The 22861-nt window shown below is 47.2% G+C and overlaps 1 protein-coding gene across 2 annotated transcripts in view; it reads left to right on the top strand.

The window, feature by feature from the left end:
* Positions 1-22861, top strand: part of coro2ba (coronin, actin binding protein, 2Ba) — a 187392-nt gene that overhangs the window by 117000 nt on the left and 47531 nt on the right. For both annotated transcript variants that reach the window (XM_072565256.1, XM_072565255.1), the window contains exons 2-3: positions 8798-8998; positions 19888-20004. In XM_072565256.1, coding sequence (XP_072421357.1) covers positions 8798-8998; positions 19888-20004 — 318 coding nt within the window. The remainder of the gene's footprint in view (positions 1-8797; positions 8999-19887; positions 20005-22861) is intronic.

The following is a 22861-nucleotide window of genomic DNA, read 5'->3' as shown; positions in this document are numbered from 1 at the left end:
TAACATCTGCTGGAAGTAATTTTTTCATGAGGTCTTTTTTTGATCTGAGCTTCTGTCTCTCCCCTCCCCCACCCCCACCCCCAGTAAGCCGGGAGGCTGTAACTGTGAGACCCTCCAGTTGTGTAAGCATCATGTAGCATGAGGTATCCTTTAATCGTCATGATACCAGAACAAGCCTCACCTTATTTTCCAGGCTGGGAGTGCATCCCCCATTATTTCGAGTTGCTTGGTCATGCAGAATATTGTTTAAAGAGAGGTGTGTTCCTAAACTTTTGTCTTTGTCTTCTGTTCACTGGGACAAATGCAAAAATACCCAATTTCAATTGATCATTCTGGTGGAGTAGTGGGCAGTGTGGAAGAATGTTACAGGTTGCAGGGGAACTTGGATAAATTGCAGAATTGGGCTGAGAGGTGGCAAATGGAGTTCAATGCAGCTAAATGTGAGGTAATGCACTTTGGGAAGACTAACAGGAAGGCAGAGTACTGGGTCAATGGAAAGATTCTTGGTAGTGTGGATGTACAGAGGGATCTTGGAGTCCATGTACATAGATCCCTGAAAGTTGCCACCCAGGTGGATAGTGCTGTTTAAGAAGGCATACAGTGTGTTGGGTTTCATTCATAGAAGGATTGAGTTCTGGAACCGCAATATCATGCTGCAACTGTACAAAACGCTGATGCGGCCACACTTGGAATATTGTGTACAGTTCTGGTCCCCATATTTCAGGAAGGATGTGGAAGCATTGGAAAAGGTGCAGAGGAGATTTACCAGGATGTTGCCTGGTCTGGAGGGAAGGTCTTATGAGGAAAGACTAAGAGATTTGGGTCTGTTCTCATTGGAAAGAAGAAGGCTAAGAGGGGATTTGATAGCGACATACAAGATGATCAGAGGATTAGATAGGGTAGACAGTGAAAGTCTTTTTCTTAGGATGATGATGTCAGCTTGTATGAGGGGGCATAACTACAAATTGAAGGGTGATAGATTTAAGACAGATGTCAGAGGCAGGTTCTTTTCGCAGAGAGTGGTAAGGGTGTGGAATGCCCTACCTGCTAATGTAGTTATCTCAGCCACATGAGGGAGATTTAAACAATCCTTAGATAAGCACATGGATGATGATGGGATAGTGTAGGGGGACGAGCTGAGAATAGTTCACAGGTCGGCGCAACATCGAGGGTCTGTTCTGCACTGTATTGTTCTATGTTCTATGATATGCAACAGCAGGAAGTTCCAATGAGGGGTCACTAGACTCACTACGTTAAATCTGTTTCTCTCACCACTGATGCTGCTGAGTTTCTCCAGCATTTGCAGTTTTAAAAATTTTATTATAAAGTCAGAGTCACACGGCACAGAAACAGACCCTTCAGCCCAACACGTCCATGCCAACCAGGTTTCCTAAACCAAACAAGTCCCATTTGCCAGCACTTGGCCCATGTCCCTCTGAACCCTTCCTACCCAGATGCCTTTTAAATACTGTAATTGTACCAACCTCCACCACTTCCTCCTGCAGCTCATTCCATACACACATGAAAATGTTCCCCCTTATGTCCTTTTTAAATCTTTCCCTTCACACCTCAAACCTCTGCCCTCTAGTTTTGGACTCCCCCACCCTGGAAAAAAGATCTTGACTATTCACCCTATCCATGTCCCTCATGATTTGATAAACCTCTATAAGTTCACCCCTCAGCCTCCAACGCTCCAGGGAAAAGCAGCCCCAGCAGAAAGTGAGTGCTGACTAGTTTATAAGTTGACTCTGATTTGTTAAGTATTGGTTTCTCTATAGCAATGTGACTCTGTAGTTCCATAGCAACACCTCAACCAATCAGCAATCCCCCTCATGTTGTACAAATTGTTGTGATGCTTTGAAATTTGGCATTCTTGCATTTGTTTTGATTGAGTACGAGTTGAAAAGCTTCAGAATCCTATCTCTCCTTTCAACTACCATTATTCCTTGAACCATGTGTTACACTTAACTGACAAATGAAAAGCAAACATTATGTTCAGGGGCTGATTTAGCAGATGAAGGTGTCCTGTGATCTTATCTATTTATCTCAATGTCATCCATGAGTCAATGGAAGCTAACAGGTAACACATTGAAATCTGCCAGACCATTTTGTGAGCAGCCAGGGCTCAGTTTGGAGTATAATTAGCTGGTTCACAATTAGTGGAATGTTTATTTCTGTAAAGCTTTCTTCTTGCTGCTGAGATAAAAGATTGGGTGTTCAAGTCCCACTGCAGAATGTTGAGCCTGTATCCTGCACTGACACTTCTGGTGTAGTACTCAGGATGTGGTGTTGGAAGTGTAACTTACAGATAAGACATTAACCTGATACCTCAACTCAGAAAAGATCCCATAGAGTCAAAGAGATATACAGCACAGAAACAGACCTTTCGGTCCACCTCATCCATGCCAACCCCCAGATATCCCAACCTAATCTACTCCCACTTGCCAGCATTTGTCCCATATCCCTCTAAACCCTTCCTATTCATGTACCCATCCAGAAGCCTTTTAAATGTTGTCATTGACCACCACTTCCTCTGGTAGCTTGTTCCTGAAGAAAAGTAGAGGGTTTTCCCTAGTGTCCTGATTAATATTTATCTCTCAGCCAACACCATAAAAATATCTGGTGTTATCACTGTGTGTCTATATTGGCTGTTACATATCAAAGAATCCCTACAGTGTGGAAACAGGCCCTTCAGCCCAACAAATCCACACCAACCCTCCAAAGAGTAACCCACCAGACCCATTCCCCTACCTTATATTTACCTCTGACTAATACACCTAACCTACACATCCCTGAACACCGTGGACAATTTAGTCTGGCCAATTCACCTAACCTGCACATCTTTGGATTGTGGAAGAAAACCCACACAAGTAGTCGCCCCAGGCTGAAACTGAACTTAGGTCCCTGGCGCTGTGAGGCAGTAGTGCTAACCACTGAGCCAATGTACTGCCCCCCCCCCCCCCCCCCCCCAACCTACTGTAAAGATGATAAAAACCTGACTGTATATCTGACTTTAATACTGAAATAGTTTTGAATAGAAAGAACACTGGCCTGTAAAGGCTGCAGCAATCCCTTGATCACAGGTTGGTCAAGTCTGGAAAAAAAGATAGTATGAACCAAAACTGCAGTTTATCAGATGCCGCTAAAGTGTTGCGGGTGTTTTTATTTCCACCCTTTAGTGAATTTTCATTGTATTGAAAGTTGTAACCTCACCTCCAATGATTGAACCTGAACAAGTACAACTTCCACAGGTTGCTGACCTCAACCCAGCTCACCTCTCAAGAAGCACATTGTGGCCGAACACTAGAGATGGATTTGTGACTGGTACTAGCGAGATAAAGGCTTCTCTCAGCCTCTCGCGAAGGAAGAAAAATGCCCAGTGACATGACCGATCTTTAAAAGAAACACCAGAACACTGAAAGGTCAAAGGGCAACTGGAATCTTCATTCCAGCTGAAGGTTGGGCTCCAATTAAACAACTGGGTGTCTTGGGAATGAGACTCTAACCCAAGAACTTTAAACTAGAGAGTTCTTTCATCTATTGTACCAGGCACTATCTCCTCTCAGCCTTGTGCCCACGTGTATCTGCCTGATGTTGTCTCTTTATCTGCTAACTGCAATGAAATGATAATCAAATTGCTCTTTCTGTCTATCAGGAGAGCCCTGTAATTGGCTCCTGGCTGGTACAGTAGGCGTTGAGTAGTTACGTTTTTATTAGACAGAGGTATGGCCTTGTGCAGAAAAGAATTGTCGTGGCTAACTAAAAGAGGTTAAATGACTGGATCTGATTCACTCCTTGAATTGCCCACGGCCAATCCACCCTAACCTGCGCATCTTCAGTCTGTGGGAGGAATCCCTCGCAGACACTGGGAGAATGTACAAGCTCCACACAGACAGTATCCCGAGACTGGAATCAAACTGGGGTCCCTGGTGCTGAGAGGCAGCAGTGCTAACCCCCCCCACTCCCCCAACTTTATCACCTGCATCACCCTGCACTTCCAAAATTACCTCATTAACTGCAAAACACATTGGGGTGTCTTGATGATGTGAGATACACTTTGGAAATTTAAAAAACATTTCTATTTGCTGCAAGAGAAGGGATACCTGATGCAGTGAGATAAATATATTGGGGTGGCACTGTGGCACGGTGGCTCAGTGGTTAGCACTGCTACCTCTCAGCACCAGGGACCCTGGTTTGATCCCAGCCTCGGGACACTGTCTGTGTGGAGTTTGTACATTCTCCCCATGTCTGCGTGGGTTTCCTCCCACAAACCGAAGATGTGCAGGTTAGGTGGATTGGCCGTGGGAAATTGCCTGTAGTGTCGAGAGATGTGAAGGATCGACTGTAGTAAATGCAGGGTTATGGGGATAGGATCATGGACTGGGTCAGTGCAGGTGTGATGGGCTGAATGGCTTCTCTCTGCACGGTAGAGATGCTATGATTCAAATAAAGCTCCTGAGCATTGTTTAATCTAGTAGATATTTGGTGACTGATGTACAGCTTTAATCTCACATGGGATTCCAACAGTATTAAGAGTCATGAGAGCAATGCATAACCTTCAATGTCTCATCTCAGAGATTAGATTAATGCCTTGAAATCATTAAACAAAAATTGCAATAAATGGTCATCCCATCCTGACTCACTTTAGGGAGTTTTGTTCTGGTGATGCTGATTATTCACTGCCCCCTCCCCCCACCCCCAACTCTGAGATTCAGTGCCATCACCACGGATACACGGGCAGGAATCACATGGTGCTCACTTGGCCTGAGCGCAGATGATGCTATAAAGTGTTCAAAACTTGACCAACCCGCGGTCAAGGGATTGCTGCAGCCTTTACAAGCCAGTGTTCTTCCTTTTCAAGACCATTTCAGTCCCAGGTATTAAAGTCAGATATAAAATGCAGTCCAATTTTTAACATCTTTACAGTAGGATATGCAACAGCCGATACATATACAGTGATAACAACAGATAATCCATTTTTATGATGTAGGTTGTGGGATAAATATTGATCAGAACACGAGGGAGAGCCCCTCTACTTTTCTTCAGGAATAATCTGCCAGAGGAAGTGATGGACAATTACAACATTCACTTGTAGCAAATCTCTGGGCTGAGTATAATGTCCTCTTTTCTATCAGAGATGGATTATAATGTCCTCTTTTCTATCAGAGATGGATTTTTTTTTAATTAAGTGGTAAGTGTTTCTGCTTGGGGGGGAAGGAGCCACTGGTCAGGTTTTTAAAAAAAATATTCATTCATGCGATGAGGGCTGGCTAGGTCAGCATTTGCTATCTGTTCCAGAGAGCAGGTAAGAGTCAACAACATTGCTATGGGTCTGGAGTTACATGTAGGCCAGACCAAGTAAGGATGGCAGATTTCCTTCCATAAAAGGACATTAGTGAACCAGATGGGTTTTTACAACAATTGGCAATCATCAGACTCTTAAGTCCAGACATTTATTGAATTCAAATTCCACCATCTACCCATAGCAGGATTTGAACCCTGGTACCCCAGACATTACTGCAGTCTCTGGATTATTAGTCTAGCAATAATACCGTTAGGCCATCATCACCTCTTACACAATTATGTGCTTCTCTGATCATTCCATAAACATAAACACAAGTTTAAAAAAATTTTCCCAGCAGGGCAGTAAGGATTCCTCTTGATTGTTATCCGGGAGATTTGGGAAAGCTGTGCCATCAGGAGGCCACCACTGCCAAAGGAAAGCAGTCTGGGCTCCACGGGAGGTCAGTACCCATGGGTGACTCAAGAGAGGGTTACAAGGGGACAGAGGACCTGCTGACTTTAACCAGGGTGTGTCTCATTCTTTCCTTGATGTTTCATGTCTCTGAGAGTGTGAGCTGGCATTGTGAGGTTACCACTGGAGACGTGCCAGGTTGAGTCAATGTCTGCCACTTCGTTGCAGCGACCAGTGTTGCACAATTGGCACCACAGTGGCACTACCTCTCACCCATATGCCAGGGTTCACTCTGAAAGCACAAAGGAGCTCATACACCCGGCCGTGCCACACTATCACCTCACTGACCTCATCACGACCTAGAGAATGTACCCTTCAGGTAGCTTTCCATCTGAACGGTCACGGGACAAGGACACAACCATAAACTTGGCTTCTGGACCAACAGCTCTCAGGGACACACATTGCAGAATGCTTTGTTTTTTCTCATTGACTTTAACTCATTAGTGACACTAAGCCACATTCCATTGAGAACCCTCTAACTCAGAACTGTATTCCCCACCAAACCACATTGGTATTAGTAACACACTGAGCCAATCACAGCTCTAAGGGTTGCCATCTCTCTCTGTATCTATGCGTGCAGACAGTGTTGTCATGCCCTTGTCACTGTCTCTTTGTCTGTAAGGGTAAGGGTGAGTATGTTACATGTGAATGTGCCCAGGTCCATGAACATGAGGCTCTTGACCTTCTTTAGGGAGCAGGTTGTTGAGGTACTGGGATAGCAGGGGGAAGGGGCTAAAGGCTGGGTTGGATATCTCTAACTGTCCAACAGGAACACCTCCAATCAGACCAAGCAGCTGTATGTCACTGAGACCTTCAGTCAAGGTGATAGCTCCTGCCTCTAACAACTCTCCTTACATTGTTCTACACAGCCTCCAGATTCGAAAAGAAAGAAACGTAGAATCCCTACAGTGTGGCCATTCGGCCCAACAAGTCCACACCGACCCTCTGAAGAGTAACCCACCCCTCCCCTATTACTCTACACTTACCCCTGAGACTGGAGAAACTGGGGATTTGCTTTCCTTGGAACAGAGAAGGTCATTATGATATTGAATAGGGCTGTTCAATATCAAGGCAGGTTTGAGAACCCATTTTCATGAACAGAAGGACAAGTAACCAGGGGACAGAGTTCATGGTGATTATGACAGAAATAGGCAACATGAGGGAAGACATTTCAAAACCATGTATTGTGTTCCCATGTCCATTGACTAAAAAGGTGAATGGAATATTTACTCATCGTTTTCAAAAGGAAATCAGATAAATATTTGAAATGATAGAAAATTACTGGGACCTTGCTGTGCAAACTTTGGTACTGTAGTTTAGAAAATTATAACAAAGACTACACTTGTAAGTGTTGGCTGCAAAAGGATTTGGTGTGATTTGAATGATGTGATGTAAATTCTTGTATCTATTGATCTATTGCGCTAAATGTTCTGTCTTGCTTCCAACCTAGATCACATCTAAACGTGTGGTACATTTGTTACAGATATTTTCTAAACAATCTGGTGGCTCAGTGGTTAGCACTGCTGTCTCACAGCACCCAGGTTCGAATCCAGCCTCGGGTGACTGTGTCTATGTGGAATTTGCATGTTCTCCCCTTATCTGTGTGGGTTTCCTCTGGGTGCTCTGGTTTCCTCCTACAGTCCAAAAGGATGTGCAGGTTAGGGTGAATTTGTCTTGCTAATTTACCAATAGTACTCAGAGATGTGTAGGGTAAAGAAGAGCGCACTCTCCACACACCACCCCCCAGGTCTGTCTCTTTAACAGCCCCTTGGACCTGCCTCTAAAGAGGAACAATCCTGAGCCTCAGAGATGACCATGTCAGTGCCTTCCTCCCTGCCCTTCCCCAGCCTCAGGGGTATCACCTCAATGGGTGATCCTATCAGAGTCAGCTCAGGGTCACAGACATGGGGCCACAGCCAGGAGGAGGGTGGAGCTCACACCCTTCAAAGGGTCAACCTCTACTGCCCATGTGCCACGACTTTCATCTGAGAGGCATGGATACACCAACTGATTGGCTGGGTGAGGTGCTATTGCTCATTGAGAGGGAAGTGGAGTGTCAGAGCGGGCCCCGTGGGGAAGCCATCCTGGGATATTCCAGAGGTACCTGGTTGTCTCCCTCTGTATTTCCAGCCCCTGCCCAGCCAGACGGAGCCCTCTCTAGGAGGCCACCAGAAGGTGCCCACCAATATCATTTGAGACAATCAGCCAAGGCAGTCAACATGTTTCCTCACGCTCAGTCACAGATGCCAAGTAGCAGTCAGCCACCAGATTAGGAAGAGGAAGAGTAGACAACACGGCAGTCTCATTGGGTGCACAGATGTCAACCTGCTGTCCAGCTCCACACTTGACACAAATATAGCACTTTGTACGGCAGTCTGCAGTGGCCCGTTTCACTGCGGTGAAGTGTTGGACTATTTAAGACTTCCCTGACGTTGTCCTTGTGGGTACTGATCACTGTGCCAGCTCACACGTAGGCATCATGTGCAAACCATGTTGATGCTGTCCTCCCAGCTGCCCTCTGGAAAGCTCTGGAATGTTTGGAATTTGGCAGCCTATCAGCTTGGGGTATTCTCTCTCTCTCTCTCTCTCTCTCTCTCTCTCTCTGTCTCTCTAATAGACAAACAACCCTTACATAGTGAAACCCAGTTCCTATATTATCCTGCATCATTCCTGTTCCTCTGTTTGGGTTGAAACAGATATTTTGAAGTTTATTAGCAGCTATTTATGGTATCACAGACACATTCAATTTAGGTTCTGTCCTTGCTGACTGACTACTCTGAGAGAGTGGGAGGCAGTAAGGACTGCAGACGTCAGAGTCAATAGATGTGAAGCCTGAAATGTTGTGTTTCCTGCTCCTTGGATGCTGTCTGACCTGCTGTGCTCTTCCAGCTCCACATCTACTGACTCTGAAAGAGTGACCTTTAATACTGGAAGGTTGTGGGTCCGTAATTGTCTGGTATCGATGTAAGAATGTGATAGATGCCCGGCCCCTATCCCTGGGGGAGATTTCCACTAACACCATCGCTTCTGCTTCCTTTCCAGATGTCATGGCGCCCACAATACCGCAACTCCAAGTTCCGGAATGTCTACGGCAAGGCCGCCAGCCGAGAACACTGCTTCGACGGCATCTCCATCACCAAGAACGTTCATGACAACCACTTCTGTGCCATCAACCCCAGGTTCCTCGCCATCGTCACCGAGAGCGCTGGCGGAGGATCCTTCCTCGTCATTCCTCTGGAGCAGGTAGGAAGTGTTTCCAACGGCAACCCACAGCCCATGGTAACCCCCTTGCCCCCCACCCCGGCCCTGGCATGGGCACCACAATGCTGTAAGCGATGCGTCTGCTGTCTCAGAGCTCCTCCCACCGATACCGCCATCCCACTCTACCCCTTGGCAAAACGCAACAATCAATAAATGAACAAAACAGGGAGTGACTCGAAAAAACTCATGCAAACATGTCTAAGTGGTGCTGTCGATGGGAAACAGGGGCATCGGGGCTGTAGCTTCTGTTAGAGGGATTTGTGCGGCAACAGAGTTAGGAGGGGGCTGAGTGGGTGGGGAGGGAGGCATGGGGGAAGGGAGCGAGGTGCTGTTTGTGGGATCTTGCTATGCAGTGATTGGCTGCATTGCCATTAGAGGAGCAGTCTTTGACACCTGTAGAGGGGCCCAGTTGTGAAATAGGCTCCGTGTGTTTGTGGGAGCGAGCGAGTTTGTTCTTTTTTTTAAAAAGAGTTTTGAACCTATTTTCCGAACCATCCTGCTATAACGCATCTCTGGACCAAGTAGGGCATAAACCTGGGTCTCCCAGTCCAGGAGTGTGGACGCTAACACGTCATCACGGGAGCCCCTCCCAGTATGTGATCTACCGTGAGGCAGGGAGAATAGACACCGATGTGAATAGACTTTTGCTGAAGGGGGCAACAGATATTTCAGCTTTGAGAGTAATTAGGGATGGGCAGAAAATACTGACCTAGCCAACAACACCCACAGCCCGTACACAGGTCAGGAGGAGGTGGGGGGGGGGGGGTAAAAATGCTGAGATTTCTGTTTTACCTTCTTCCCCCCCCCAGCCATGTCTCTGTTCCAGATCGCTGGGGAGTTCAGGGTGAAGCCACAACCAGATGGACAGTGGGCTAACTGATGGTTGGCTCAGTCCAGCTGGAACTCTGCTGTCCCACCTCCCCCCACTGCCCCCACTGCCCCTACTGCCCCATGCAAGTGAGCGTGGGCTGGTCGTGGGGGTGTTATACAGCAGTTCAGAGGCACAACTATCAGCACTGGTTCACGTGATGACGTGGGAACACACATCCTGCAGTGACTACCAAAGGACCAGGGAGCTCAGGCAGGTGGGGTTTACTGAGAAGGTCAGTGACTAGATGGAAGGAAAGAGGCTGAAATCAGTGCTGAGATGGGTCAGGGGAGGAGACACACATTTTAATTAAATGCTTTGTGGATTTATCAGGAGCAGGAGATCATAGAGATGGACAGCAGAGAATGCTTTGGTCCAACCCGTCCATGCTGACTAGATATCCCAACCTATTCTAGCCTCATTTCCCAGCACTTGGCCCATATCCCTCCCAACCCTTCCTATACATGTCCCCATCCAGATGCCTTTTAAATGTTGTTATTGTACCAGCCTCCACCACTTCCTCTGGCAGCTCATTCCATACACGTACCACCCTCTGTGTGAAAAGGTTGCCCCTTAGGCCTCTTTTATATCTTTCCCCTTCACCCTAAACCCTCTAGTTCTGGACTCCCCCACCCCAGGGAAAAGACTTTGTCTATTTATCCTATCCATGCCCTTCATGATTTTATAAACCTCTATAAGGTCACCCCTCAGCCTCCAATGCTCCAGGGAAAACAGCCCCAGCCTGTTCAGCCTCTCCCTGTAGCTCAAATCCTCCAACTCTGACAACATCCTTGTAAATCTTTTCTGAACCCTTTCAGTTTCACAACATCTTTCCAATAGAAAGGAGACCAGAATTGCACGCAATATTCCAAAAGTGGCCTAACCATTATGCTGCACAGCCGGAATATGACCTCCCAACCCCTATACTCAATGCTTTATCCAATAAAGGAAAGCATACCAAACGCCTTCTTCACTATCCTATCTACCTGTGACTCTACTTTCAAGGAGCTATGAACCTGCACTCCAAGTTGTCTTTGTTCAGCAACACTCCCTAGGACCTTACCATTAAGTGTATAAGTCCTGCTCTGATTTGCCTTTCCAAAATACAGCACCTCACATTTATCTAAATTAAACTCCTCAGCCCATTGGCCCATCTGATCAAGATCCTGTTGTAATCTGAGGTAACCTTCTTCGTTGTCCACTACACCTCCAATTTTGGTGTCAACTGCAAACATATGGACAGTATTGTGGCTCAGTGGATAGCACTGCTGCCTCACAGCACCAGGGACCAGTGTTCGATTCCAGCCTCAGGTGACTGTGTCTGTGTGGAATTTGCACATTCTCCCCGTGTCTGCGTGGGTTTCCTCCGGGTGCTCTGGTTTCCTCCCACAGTCCAAAGATGTGCAGGTTAGGGTGGATTGGCCGTGGGAAATTGCCCGTAGTGTTCAGGGGTGTGTAGATTAGGTGCATTTCAGGGGTAAATGCAGAGTAATAGGGTAGGGGATTGGAACTGGTGGGTTACTCTTCAGAGGGTCAGTATGGACTTGTTGGGCCAAATGGCCTGTTTCCATACTGTAGGCATTCTATGATTCTTTGAACTTACCAACTCTACCTCCTCTGTTCACATCCAAATCACTTATATAAATGATGAAAAGTAGAGGACCCAGCACCGATCCTTGTGGCACTTGACTGGTCACAGGCCTCCAGTCTGAAAAACAACCTTCCACCACCACGATCTGTCTTCTACCTTTGAGCTAGTTTTGTATCCAAATGGCTAGTTCTCCCTGTATTCCATGCGATCTAACCTTGCTAATCAGTCTCCCATGGGGAACCTTGTCGAACGCCTTACTGAAGTCCATATAGATCACATCCACCACTCTGCCCTCATCAATCCTCTTTGTTACTTCTTCAAAAAACTCAATCAAGTTCATGAGACATGATTTCCCACGCGAAAAACCATATTGACTATTCATGATCAGTCCTTGCCTTTCCAAATACATGTACATCCTGTCCCTCAGGATTACCTCCAACAACTTGCCTGCCACCGAGGTCAGGCTCACCGGTCTATAGTTCCCTGGCAAGTCCTTACCACCCTTCTTAAACAGTGGCACCACATTAACCAACCTCCAGTCTTCCAGCACCTCACCTGTGAGTATCGATGATACAAATATCTCAGCAAGAGGCCCAGCAATCACTTCCCCAGCTTCCCACATAGTTCCAGGGTACACTTGATCAGGTCCTGGGGATTTATCCATTTTTATGCATTTCAAGACATCCAGCACTTCCTTCTCTGTAATATGGACATTTTTCAAGATGTCACCATCTATTTCCCTATATTCTATATCTTCCATGTCCTTTTCCACAGTAAACACTGATGCAAAATACTCCAGTGTCCATGTCTTATGTTTAGTGGATAACTTTATAATTCCCACCGTAGGGGCTGTTATGGTGCAGTGGTAGTGTCCCTACCTCGAGCCAGACATTCCAGGTTGAAGCCTCAATGTGCTCCAATGATGCGTGATGACACCTCTGAAGAGATTGGTTAAAAAATCACCCAGAGTGCCCACCGTGAGATGCCTCAGTAGCTGATGCACGGAACAGTCCAATCCCCTTTGAATGTATTTAACACACCCACCCTTCCCTTCCCACAAGCTCCTCCATCAACCACTCCACCAACCACCCCCCCCCTGCACACACACACAGACACACACAGACACACAGACACACAGACACACACACACACACACACACATATACACACATACACACAGACAGACACACAGACACACACACAGCCATTCACACAGACATACACACAGACACACACACACACACACTCACACAGACATACACACAGACAAACACACACACAGACACTCACACAGACATACACACAGACACAGCCACACACACAGCCATTCACACAGACATACACACAGACACACAGACACAGACACACACACAGACACACACACACAGACACACACACATACACTCACACACACACACACAGACACACAACAGACACACAACAGACACACACACACTCACACAGACACACACACAGACACACACAGACACAGACACACATATACACACACACATACACTCACACAGATACATACACAGACACACAACAGACACACATACACTCACACAGACACACACAGACACAGACACACATACACACAGACAGACACACATACACTCACACAGACATACACACACACACAGGCACACACACAGGCACACACACACACAGCCATTCACACAGACATACACACAGACACACAGACACACACACAGACACACACACAGACACTCACACAGACATACACACAGACACACACAACAGACACACACAGACACACATACACTCACACAGACACACATACACACATACACTCACACAGACATACACACACACACGCAGACACAGACACACATACACTCACACAGACACACGCAGACACAGACACACATACACTCACACAGACACACACAGACAGACACACATACACTCACACAGACATACACACACACACACGCAGACACAGACACACACACACAGGCACAGGCATACATACACACACACACACAGTCACAGACACACACACATACACACATAGATACACACAGACACACGCACACACAGACACACATACACACAGACAGACACACATACACTCACACAGACATACACACACACACACGCAGACACAGACACACACACAGGCACAGGCACACATACACACACACACACAGAGTCACAGACACACACACATACACACATAGATACACACAGACACACGCACACACAGACACCCACACACATAGACACCCACACGGACAGACACCTACACACACACACTGGCAGAGACACATATACAAAAACACACACACACATGCAGACAGACATACAAATTAATAATCTGTACTGAGTGAAACTAACACACAGTCTGCTGGAGCCTGCTGGGGTTCGTCTGTCATTGATGAGTTTTGTCCCGGCAGGATGGAACTATCTAACTGGGGCCCCATGTTTAACAGAAATTAATGTCAGTTTGAAAGAATTCCCATGGAAACAAGAGCACAACCCATAATCAATGGGAGAGGTACGGAGGGAAGCGGACCAAACGCAGGCAAATAGATCCAGATTAATTGTGTAAACTGGACAGCACAGACAAGTTGGGCCGAAGGGCCTGTTGCTGTGCGATAATCCTCTATGAGCTGTTGTCTGACCTTTACCATTTTATTCTATCCTGTGTTCACACGAGTCTGTATGTTTTAAGTGACTGAGGGGAGAGTGTTTTCAAAGCCCTGAGCTGTGCTCCTCTGTATTTCCCACACACCACCAACCCCCATCCCACCCTCACCCACCGCCCTCACCCACCGCCCTCACCCACCACCCTCACCCACCACCCTCACCCACCCCCACTGTCTGTAACCACAGGGAAGGCTGTTACTGAAGCCCTGCTCAACGCCAGACTGTGGGGCACAAGCTTAGCTTTCAGTTGGTGTTACAGGGGAAGCAGGAGGTGACACCAGAGAGAGGGGGGGAGGCTGTGATGGGAGGTTGGATTTGGCAGCGCACTGAGGCACAGTACTCAGCCGGATAATAGGTTAGAGAGGGATGGATTGGACTGCGGGCAGACAGTAACCAGTGAGAGTGGGGTGAGGGAGAGACAGACACCAGTTACAGAGGTAAAAACAATGACTACAGATGCTGGAAACCAGATTCTGGATTAGTGGTGCTGGAAGAGCACAGCAGTTCAGGCAGCATCCAAGTAGCTTCGAAATCGACGTTTCGGGCAAAAGCCCTTCATCAGGAATCCGATTTCGAAGGTACTTGGATGCTGCCTGAACTGCTGTGCTCTTCCAGCACCACTAATCCAGATACCAGTTACAGCCCACAGTTTCCAGGGCCAGACAGTGCCAACTCTGGGCGGTGAATGTGAAGGCAGACATGGGTACTGCAGCTGCTTGGAGATTAGAGTCAAGATTAGTGCGGTGCTGGAAAAGCACAGCAGGTCAGACAGCATCCAAGGAGCAGGAAAAATCGACGTTTCGGGTAAAAGCCCCTCATCAGGAATCAGTGTTGAATGTGAAGGTTGAGGAAGGTTCCTTCTCAGGAAGAAGCAGGCAGTTTTTAAATTCATTTTTAATTCACCCATGGGATGTAAGCATCACTGACTGAACCAGCATTTATTGTCCTATCCCTAATTACCCAGAGGGCAGTTAAGAGTCAACCACATTGCCTGTGGGTCTGGTGTCACATGTGGGCCAGACAAGCTAAGGATGGCAGTTCCTTCCCGAAAGGACGTTATTGAACCAGTTGGGTTTTTCCAACAACTAGCCCTGGAAAAGCCCAGCAGATCAGGCAGCATCCGAGGAGCAGGAGAGTTGATGTTTCGGGCGTAAGCCCTTCATCAGTATGCTGCCTGACCTGCTGTGCTTTTCCAGCAACACACTCTCGACTCTGATCTCCAGCATCTGCAGTCCTCACTGTCTCCTCGCTGATTTTAACCTCACTGCGAAGCCTCTTTCAGGGATGCCTACCTTGAAGGAGTTCTCCTCCTCTCTCTCAGTTACCTTCTCCCCAGCCCCATGCCCCTCCCATTTATCTCTCCACCTGGAGGCTCCCAGCCTCATTCCTGATGAAGAGCTCCTGCCTGAAACGTCGATTCTCCTGCTCCTCGGATGCTGCCTGACCTGCTGTGCTTTTCCAGCACCACGATCTCGACTCTGATCTCAGGCATCTACAGACCTCCCTGTCTCCCTAAGAGGTTGGTTCCCCCTTGTGGGAGAGTCTAGAACCAGAGGGCATCTAGTCAGAATAAGGAGTCGAACAGTTAAGGCGGAGATGAGGAGAAATGTCTTCTCCCAGAGAGTAATGAATCTGTGGAATTCTAAATAAACATATTCAAGACTGAGCGAGACAGATTTTTAATCTGTAGAGGTTACAGAGAAAAGGTGGGACGGCAGAATTGAGAGTAATCGGGTCAATGTTTCGAATCTGGTATGATTAAAGAGTCATAGAGCCATATAGCATGAAAACAGACCCTTCGGCCCAACCAGTCCATGCTGACCATAATCCCAAACTAAACTAGTCCCTGCATTTGACCCTTATCCCTCCAAAACGTTTCCTATTCATGTACTTATCCAAATGCCTTTTAACTGTTACCTGCATCCACTGCTTCTGCTGGAAGTTCATTCCACACACGAACCACCCTCTGTGTTAAAAAAAATGCCCCTTATGTCTTTTTAAAATCTTTCTCCTCATTTAAAAATAGAGTCGTACCAGACTTGAAGTATTAACTCTGTTCCTCTCTCCTCAGATGCCACGTGTATTCCTGAGTTTCTCCATTCTCTAGTTTTAATTCTTTTCGGTGTCCTGATTAATATCTGTCCCTCAATCAACACTAAGGGAAGGCACAGGTTGCCTCTGGCTGTTAGTGAGTTGCAGCTTCCACCATTTGCTGTTTAAAGGGACAGGAGGCCATTGGTTCAAACTCAGGAGGTGCCCATTTACAACAGAAATGTGGAAATTCATTTCTGTCATAGTGCTCAAGTGTCTTTACAGCTCCCCCCGCAATTCAGCTGAGTGTTTTTTAAGGCAGTGGGCAACAGATTCTCAGTAAACAAAAGGTGGGACAGTTCTTGGGGGTATTTGGAATCAGACCAGCAACAGATCATATTGAGCGGCAGAACAGACTAGAGGGGCAGAGTAGCCTCGTCTCACTCTCCTAACCCGTGACTACTACTTTTCCAGCAACAGTGAGCGGTCTTCAGGTGCGTCATTGGCTGCAGATCTCTGGAGCCTTCGGTGGTTGTGAAAGGTGATATATAAATGCAAATCCCTAATTCCAGATATGCAGCTTTTCGAGGTTGTGGGACTGAGAGAAATAGGGAAAGCAGCTGTTAGCAACGCTGTTGATTTGCATCAGATCGGGAGCAGTTGTAATTTTTAATTCAAACCACGCAAAGCCGGGAACTGCTTAAGTTTGGAAGGAGTGACGAGAGGGAGGGCTGGTCACAACGGCCTGTCTATTGGTCAGTATCATCTCTGTAACTTCCATTTATTTTCAAGCCAACTGGGTGAAGAGAGACCGGTGACAGATAGATTACCCTACTTTTGAACTGGCATGAGGTTGAGAGAGTTCTGAAGAAGGGTAATTCGACCCCCAAACATTAACTCTATTTCTCTCTGCAGATGCTGCCAGACCTGCAGAGTTTTTCCAACACTCTGTTTTTGTTTGAGAGTGTTCCAACTTTGGAGCAAGTGTTGGTTTTACAGGCAACACCGCCACCCCGTGGAAGAACTATGAATAACAGTTGCACAGCATTTGCTCTCAGATCTCAATGGACTTGCAGATATGGGTAGAAAAGAACTTTATATATTTCCCAGCTAATTTATTATAAAATATTTTCACCTATTTATATTTTCTGGACAGAATTAACTTTAATGCTGTAAAACTAGTCTCCATTGATCAACATATTTATAGGCTGAGTGACAGGGGAGTGAGAGGTTCTGGATATCTTTTTCAAATGGCCATCACGGAAATGATGAACTGAATGGCCACCCCCAGCTCTGTGGTTTTAGAAGCTAAGCATCTGCTAGACTTGGTTTTCTTTTAGTAAGGAAGGACAGAAACTGCATTTGCATAGCGCCCTTCACAACTTCAGGATAGCTCAAACAATTTACAACCAATGAAGTTCTTTTGAAGCAAAATCTGTGTTAAAATTGTGGACGATGTATATAATCTCCTCCCTGTTCCCTGCTGGTTGCAGCTCTCCCTTTGAACTTGTGCTGAATTAGGTGAAGCACATCATTGCCGACCAGTCCACTGTGTGTTACCGGTCATTCAGATGTAACAGCTGTGCCTGCATTTTTAAAATTTGCTCATTCAGTGCTTCCCTGATTCCCTTCAGTGTGGAAACAGGCCCTTCAGCCCAACAAGTCCACACCGACCCTCCGAAGAGTAATCCACCTTCATTTCCCTACATTTACCCCTGACTACTGCATCTAACACTATAGGCAATTTAACTTGGCCAATTTACCTAACCTGCTCATTTTTCTACCCAGAGGGCAGTTAAGAGCCATTGCTGTGGGCCTGGAGTCACACGTGGGCCAGATCGGGTAAGGATGGCAGTTCCTTCCCTCAGGGACATTAGTGAACCAGAGGGGCCTTCTCTACAATCAGCACATGGTCATCATTAGAGTCCTAATTTTATCAAGCTCAAATTCCACAATCTCCTGTGGCAGGTTTCGAACCCAGGTCCCTGGGACATTACCTGGGTCCCTTCATTAACAGCCCACGAGGCCATCACCTCCTCAGTGTACTGCTGTCCTTCCTCTCGACCCTACAGGTAACCCCTGACCTCACGTCCCATATCAGAGTCTGCAAGGACCCTACTCAGTGCAAAACCGTGCTCCCTACACCCCGTCTCTACAGACACACAGATTTGCTGCTCTCCTGCTGCTCTCGTTCCTAAAGAGTGATTTTTCAGAGGTATGGGCGTTTGATAGGAATGTAAAGTACCTGATCCCACCCCCCTCCCCCTCATCCCACCGGGGTCCTGTGTGATTATTTCGAGGGGGTGTGGGGTGAGGGGCATATGGAGAGAGTTCCCCAACGCGCATCAAATATTAAGCACACGATCTGGCCAATGATTGTGGGATCTTGCTGTGCCTACATTGGATGCCATGTTTCCTACTCCCAGACAAGTGACAGGACTGCAGAAGTAATGTAAAGCGTCCTAGGACTCCTGGTATTTGTCAAAGGCGCTTGCTAAATGTACAACTTTATTTTCTGTCCAGGCGATCGTTAATCCTACCCAGCGTGAGAAGCCCATTTCCTCAATATTTTATTGTTTGTAAATTTCCTTTTCATTTTTCTCTCCCGCTGCCCTGAACTGTGCCAGCAGCTTGAGATGGGCAGTGAGTACCAAGCTGCCCCACATGTGGGTGACACAATCCAACCTGATTCAGAATGTTCTGTCCCTCTCAGTTACAGTCTGGGAGTCTGAAGGAATGCTGCACTGTTTTGGAAGCAACATTAAACTGATCCCCCAAATTTCCTCAAAGACAAATGCAAAAGATCCCATAACAGTGGGGTGGACAACAGTGCCTCAGCTGTGCTGCCTCACAGCGCCAATGACCCGGGTTCAATTCCACCCTCAGTGTGGAGTTTACATATTCTCCCCGTGTCTGCATCGGGTTCCTCCACAATTCAAAGAAATGCAGGGTAGATGGATTAGCCACAATAAATTGTCCCATAGTGTGCAGGGTAGATGGATTAGTCACACTAAATTGTCCCATAGTGTGCAGGGTAGATGGATTAGCCACACTAAATTGCCCACTGTGTGTGGGGTAGATGGATTAGTCACACTAAATTGTCCCATAGTGTGCAGGGTAGATGGATTAGTCACACTAAATTGCCCCATAGTGTGCAGGGGAATTGGAATGGCCACAGTAAAATGTCCCATAGTGTGTAGGGAAGGTGGATTAGCCACAATAAATTGCCCCATAGTGTGCAGGGTAGATGGATTAGTCACACTAAATTGCCCCAAGTGTGCGGGTAGGTGGATTAGCCACATTAAATTCCCCATAGTGTGCAGGGGAGATGGTTTAGCCACACTAAATTGCCCCATTGTGTGTATGGTCGGTAGATTAGCCACACTAAATTGCCCCATAGTGTGCGGGATATATGGATTAGCCAAACTAAAGTGTCCTATAGTGTGCAGGGCAGGTGGATGGTCTGTGTGGACATGATGGGCGAAATGGCCTCTTCTTGTACTGTAGGGATTCTGTCCTCCGAGTGACAGAGCAGCGAACTCCTGCCAAAGAGGCTGACATTTGCCAATAGACACCATGGAAGGAGGTTATTGTACGGGAAGGGCTTTGCAATGTCCTGAGGATGTGAATCAAAGGTGCTGCATAAATGCAAGAACTTTGACAGAATCGGTTCAGGAATAACCACCCTCTCTTTCTCTTCTATCTTAGACGGGCCGAATAGATCCCCTATACCCAAAGGTCTGCGGTCACCAGGGCAACGTGCTGGACATTAAATGGAACCCGTTCGTGGACAATATTTTAGCGTCTTGTTCAGAAGATACCTCAGTGAGTGCTGCCATCAACGGTTTTACAGTCACAAAGCCTGGCTTTTCAAAGTCAATAATTTTAAACGAGGAACTCAATTTAAACCAGACATGAATGGCATCTCCTCGATCTGAGGAGTACGGGCAGGAACTGCCTCAGTGTTGGTCCCACACCCGCACAGAGCTCACGCTGCTCTGCCTATGGACCACAGACAGCACCACTACGAGCATAACTGAGGGGGCAGGCACTCTGAAACGGTCCGTGCTGAGGGAGTGATGCACTGTCAGAGGGTCGGTGTTGAGGGAGTGCTGCACTATGGGAGGGTCAGTGCTGAGGGAGTGCTGCACTGTCGGATGGTCAGTGCTGAGGGAGTGCCGCCCTGTCGGAGGGTTGGTGCTGATGGAGCGCTCCACTGTGGGAGGGTCAGTGCTGAGGGAGCATCGCACTGTCAGAGGGTCAGTGCTGAGGGAGCACTGCACTGTCGGATGGTCAGTACTGAGGGAGTGCTGCACTGTCAGAGGGTCAGTGCTGAGGCAGCACCGCGCTGTCGGAGGGTCAGTACTGAGGCAGCACCGCACTGTCGGAGGGTCAGTACTGAGGGAGTGTTGCACTGTAGGAGGGTCAGTACTGAGGCAGCACTGCACTGTCGGAGGGTCAGTACTGAGGGAGTGTTGCACTGTAGGAGGGTCAGTACTGAGGGAGCACCGCACTGTCAGAGGGTCAGTACTGAGGGAGCGCCGCACTGTCGGATGGTCAGTGCTGAGGGAGTGCTGGACTATCAGAGGGTCAGTGCTGAGGGAGCACCGCACTGTCGGAGGGTCAGTGCTGAAGGAGTGCTCTGTGACATTTGAGACATGAATTTTCTGAGCAGATGGTGGGAATGCCTACCCTCTCAGCTGGACAGTTTGATGAAGGGGCAGGGAATCCCCTCCCCACCTCAGCCCCACCTCTACCCCCATCCTTCCTCAATAAACATTAAACAAATCGATCACGAGGTGAACATCAGCTCGATGTGGCACAATCTGATTGTTCCTGCTGTCAATCTCCATTCGGCTTTTATCCAAACATTCCGCAAGAAACAGGCGATTCCTTGAGGAATGAATGGAGTTGGATGATTTACAAATCAGTCATTAATGTTTTTGTGTTTAAGAATTCTGGTGTCAGCAAAGAGTTTGCAGATCAATTACAAAGTGAGATTTCAAGCCGTGGGGTTTACTTGCTGCTTTACAATCGTTCACAGCAAGAAAATCCAAACTTGTTTTTGTCCCATTTTCCTGTCATTGCAAGGCTCCTGAGACTCTTGTTGGAATTACTGGATAATACATTGTACTGGATCTTCCCTTCCTGAAGGGTTTGAATTGCCTGCACTCTGTTTGGCTTAATTTAACAAATGGAAGCCTTGTCTTTAATTATCCACTGACCTAGTTTTCAAACCTCACAGTGCATTAGATAAAGAGGTTCCTAATCACCTTCCTCTCCGTCTCTCACAATAAAAAATTCATGTTCAGCTCCCTGGCATTCTGTCATATCTCAGTGAGCCCTAAGCAAAGCTCTGGAAGTGGGGGATGGGTTCACTGCTGTTAGTTTGTGGAGTGGGTGATTCATTGTCGAATTGTAAACTAATCCAGGTTCTGGATTCGTGGTGCTGGAAAAGCACAGCAGTTCAGGCAGCATCCGAGGAGCAGGAAAATCTCTGGATTAGTGGGTGCTGGTGCTTGTTCTGTCGTCAACTGAGAGATGGGAAGGACTGCAGATGCTGGAAGCCAGAGTCTGTGGATATGGGGCTAGAAGTTCACAACCGGTCGGACAGCATCCGAGGAGCAGGAAAGTCAACGTTTCTGGCTGAAACCCTTCCTCAGAACTACACTGTGTCCCAGCAGTGTTAGTCTGAGCAGGTCACTGTTTCAGGAGTAAAAATATTCAGGGGGAAGCTGGGGACGGAGACGGGAGAGAAATCACTGGCCTTGGTGTTTCTCTTGTTTCTGTGTCTCTACTTCCCTTCCCTCTCCACCCCCCACCCCATCTGTAACCCTCTCCCTCACACCCATCAGAATTGGAAACAGCGGTCCATGTGATTTTACTTTCTGGGGGCTATCTTGCGCCTTTCAGTGGCTCCTTTCTCATTTGCACATGCTCATTTTTTCCATGGTGGGGGCATGTTGTAACAACAGCTCCTGAATTTCTGTTGCCGTATGGGATACTTAGACAGACTCAGCAGCAGAATGAGAATAATTCACCAATATCCTGGAGAATGATCAGGCTGGAATAACCTGAGCCACAGCACACAGTGAAAGTGTTGATTAAACTCCCAGTTTGCACAATCACGGGCATACGTTAGGAATAACAGAGATTTGTCCAAAATACTTGACACACTTCCGCATGCAAACGGCCATCGCCCTAAAGGAACCTTCCACAATCACTGAGGTCATAGTTGATGAAGTTCCCTCTCACATGCACAATGCTGGCAGTTCCTACTATAGTCACAGTGTCTCTAATCTTGATCTCCAATTAGATACAATTGACAATGTTCATTGCAATAGCGCCCCTGCACACTCCACCTCCAGTTGGTATTCAGATTTAAGCTGTAGATGTCACATGCATGGTTTTCAGTGATTTTCCGTTTTCCCAGCTCCAAAAAAGCTGACTCGTCATTCGTTTGCAGTTTTTAAATCGTTCTGACTCATCTGCAGCCTCTGTGTCTTCGTATAGCACCTTACAGTCCCCCCTCTCCTTCTCCCACTGCTGTCTTCCACCCTGCCTACTCTCTCTCTCTTCCTCTCACCCCATCCATTCCTTCCAGCCTCAATCTCTTTACCCCAGTCATTGCAGCCTCCTGCTCTCCCATACAACATCACTTTCTCTCTCTCACTCTTTCCTG

Source organism: Chiloscyllium punctatum, chromosome 48 (genome assembly GCF_047496795.1).
Source record: "Chiloscyllium punctatum isolate Juve2018m chromosome 48, sChiPun1.3, whole genome shotgun sequence".
Classification (NCBI taxonomy): Eukaryota; Metazoa; Chordata; class Chondrichthyes; order Orectolobiformes; family Hemiscylliidae; genus Chiloscyllium; species Chiloscyllium punctatum.
Note: the sequence above shows the minus strand (reverse complement) of the source record. Positions and strands in the feature narration are given on the sequence as shown.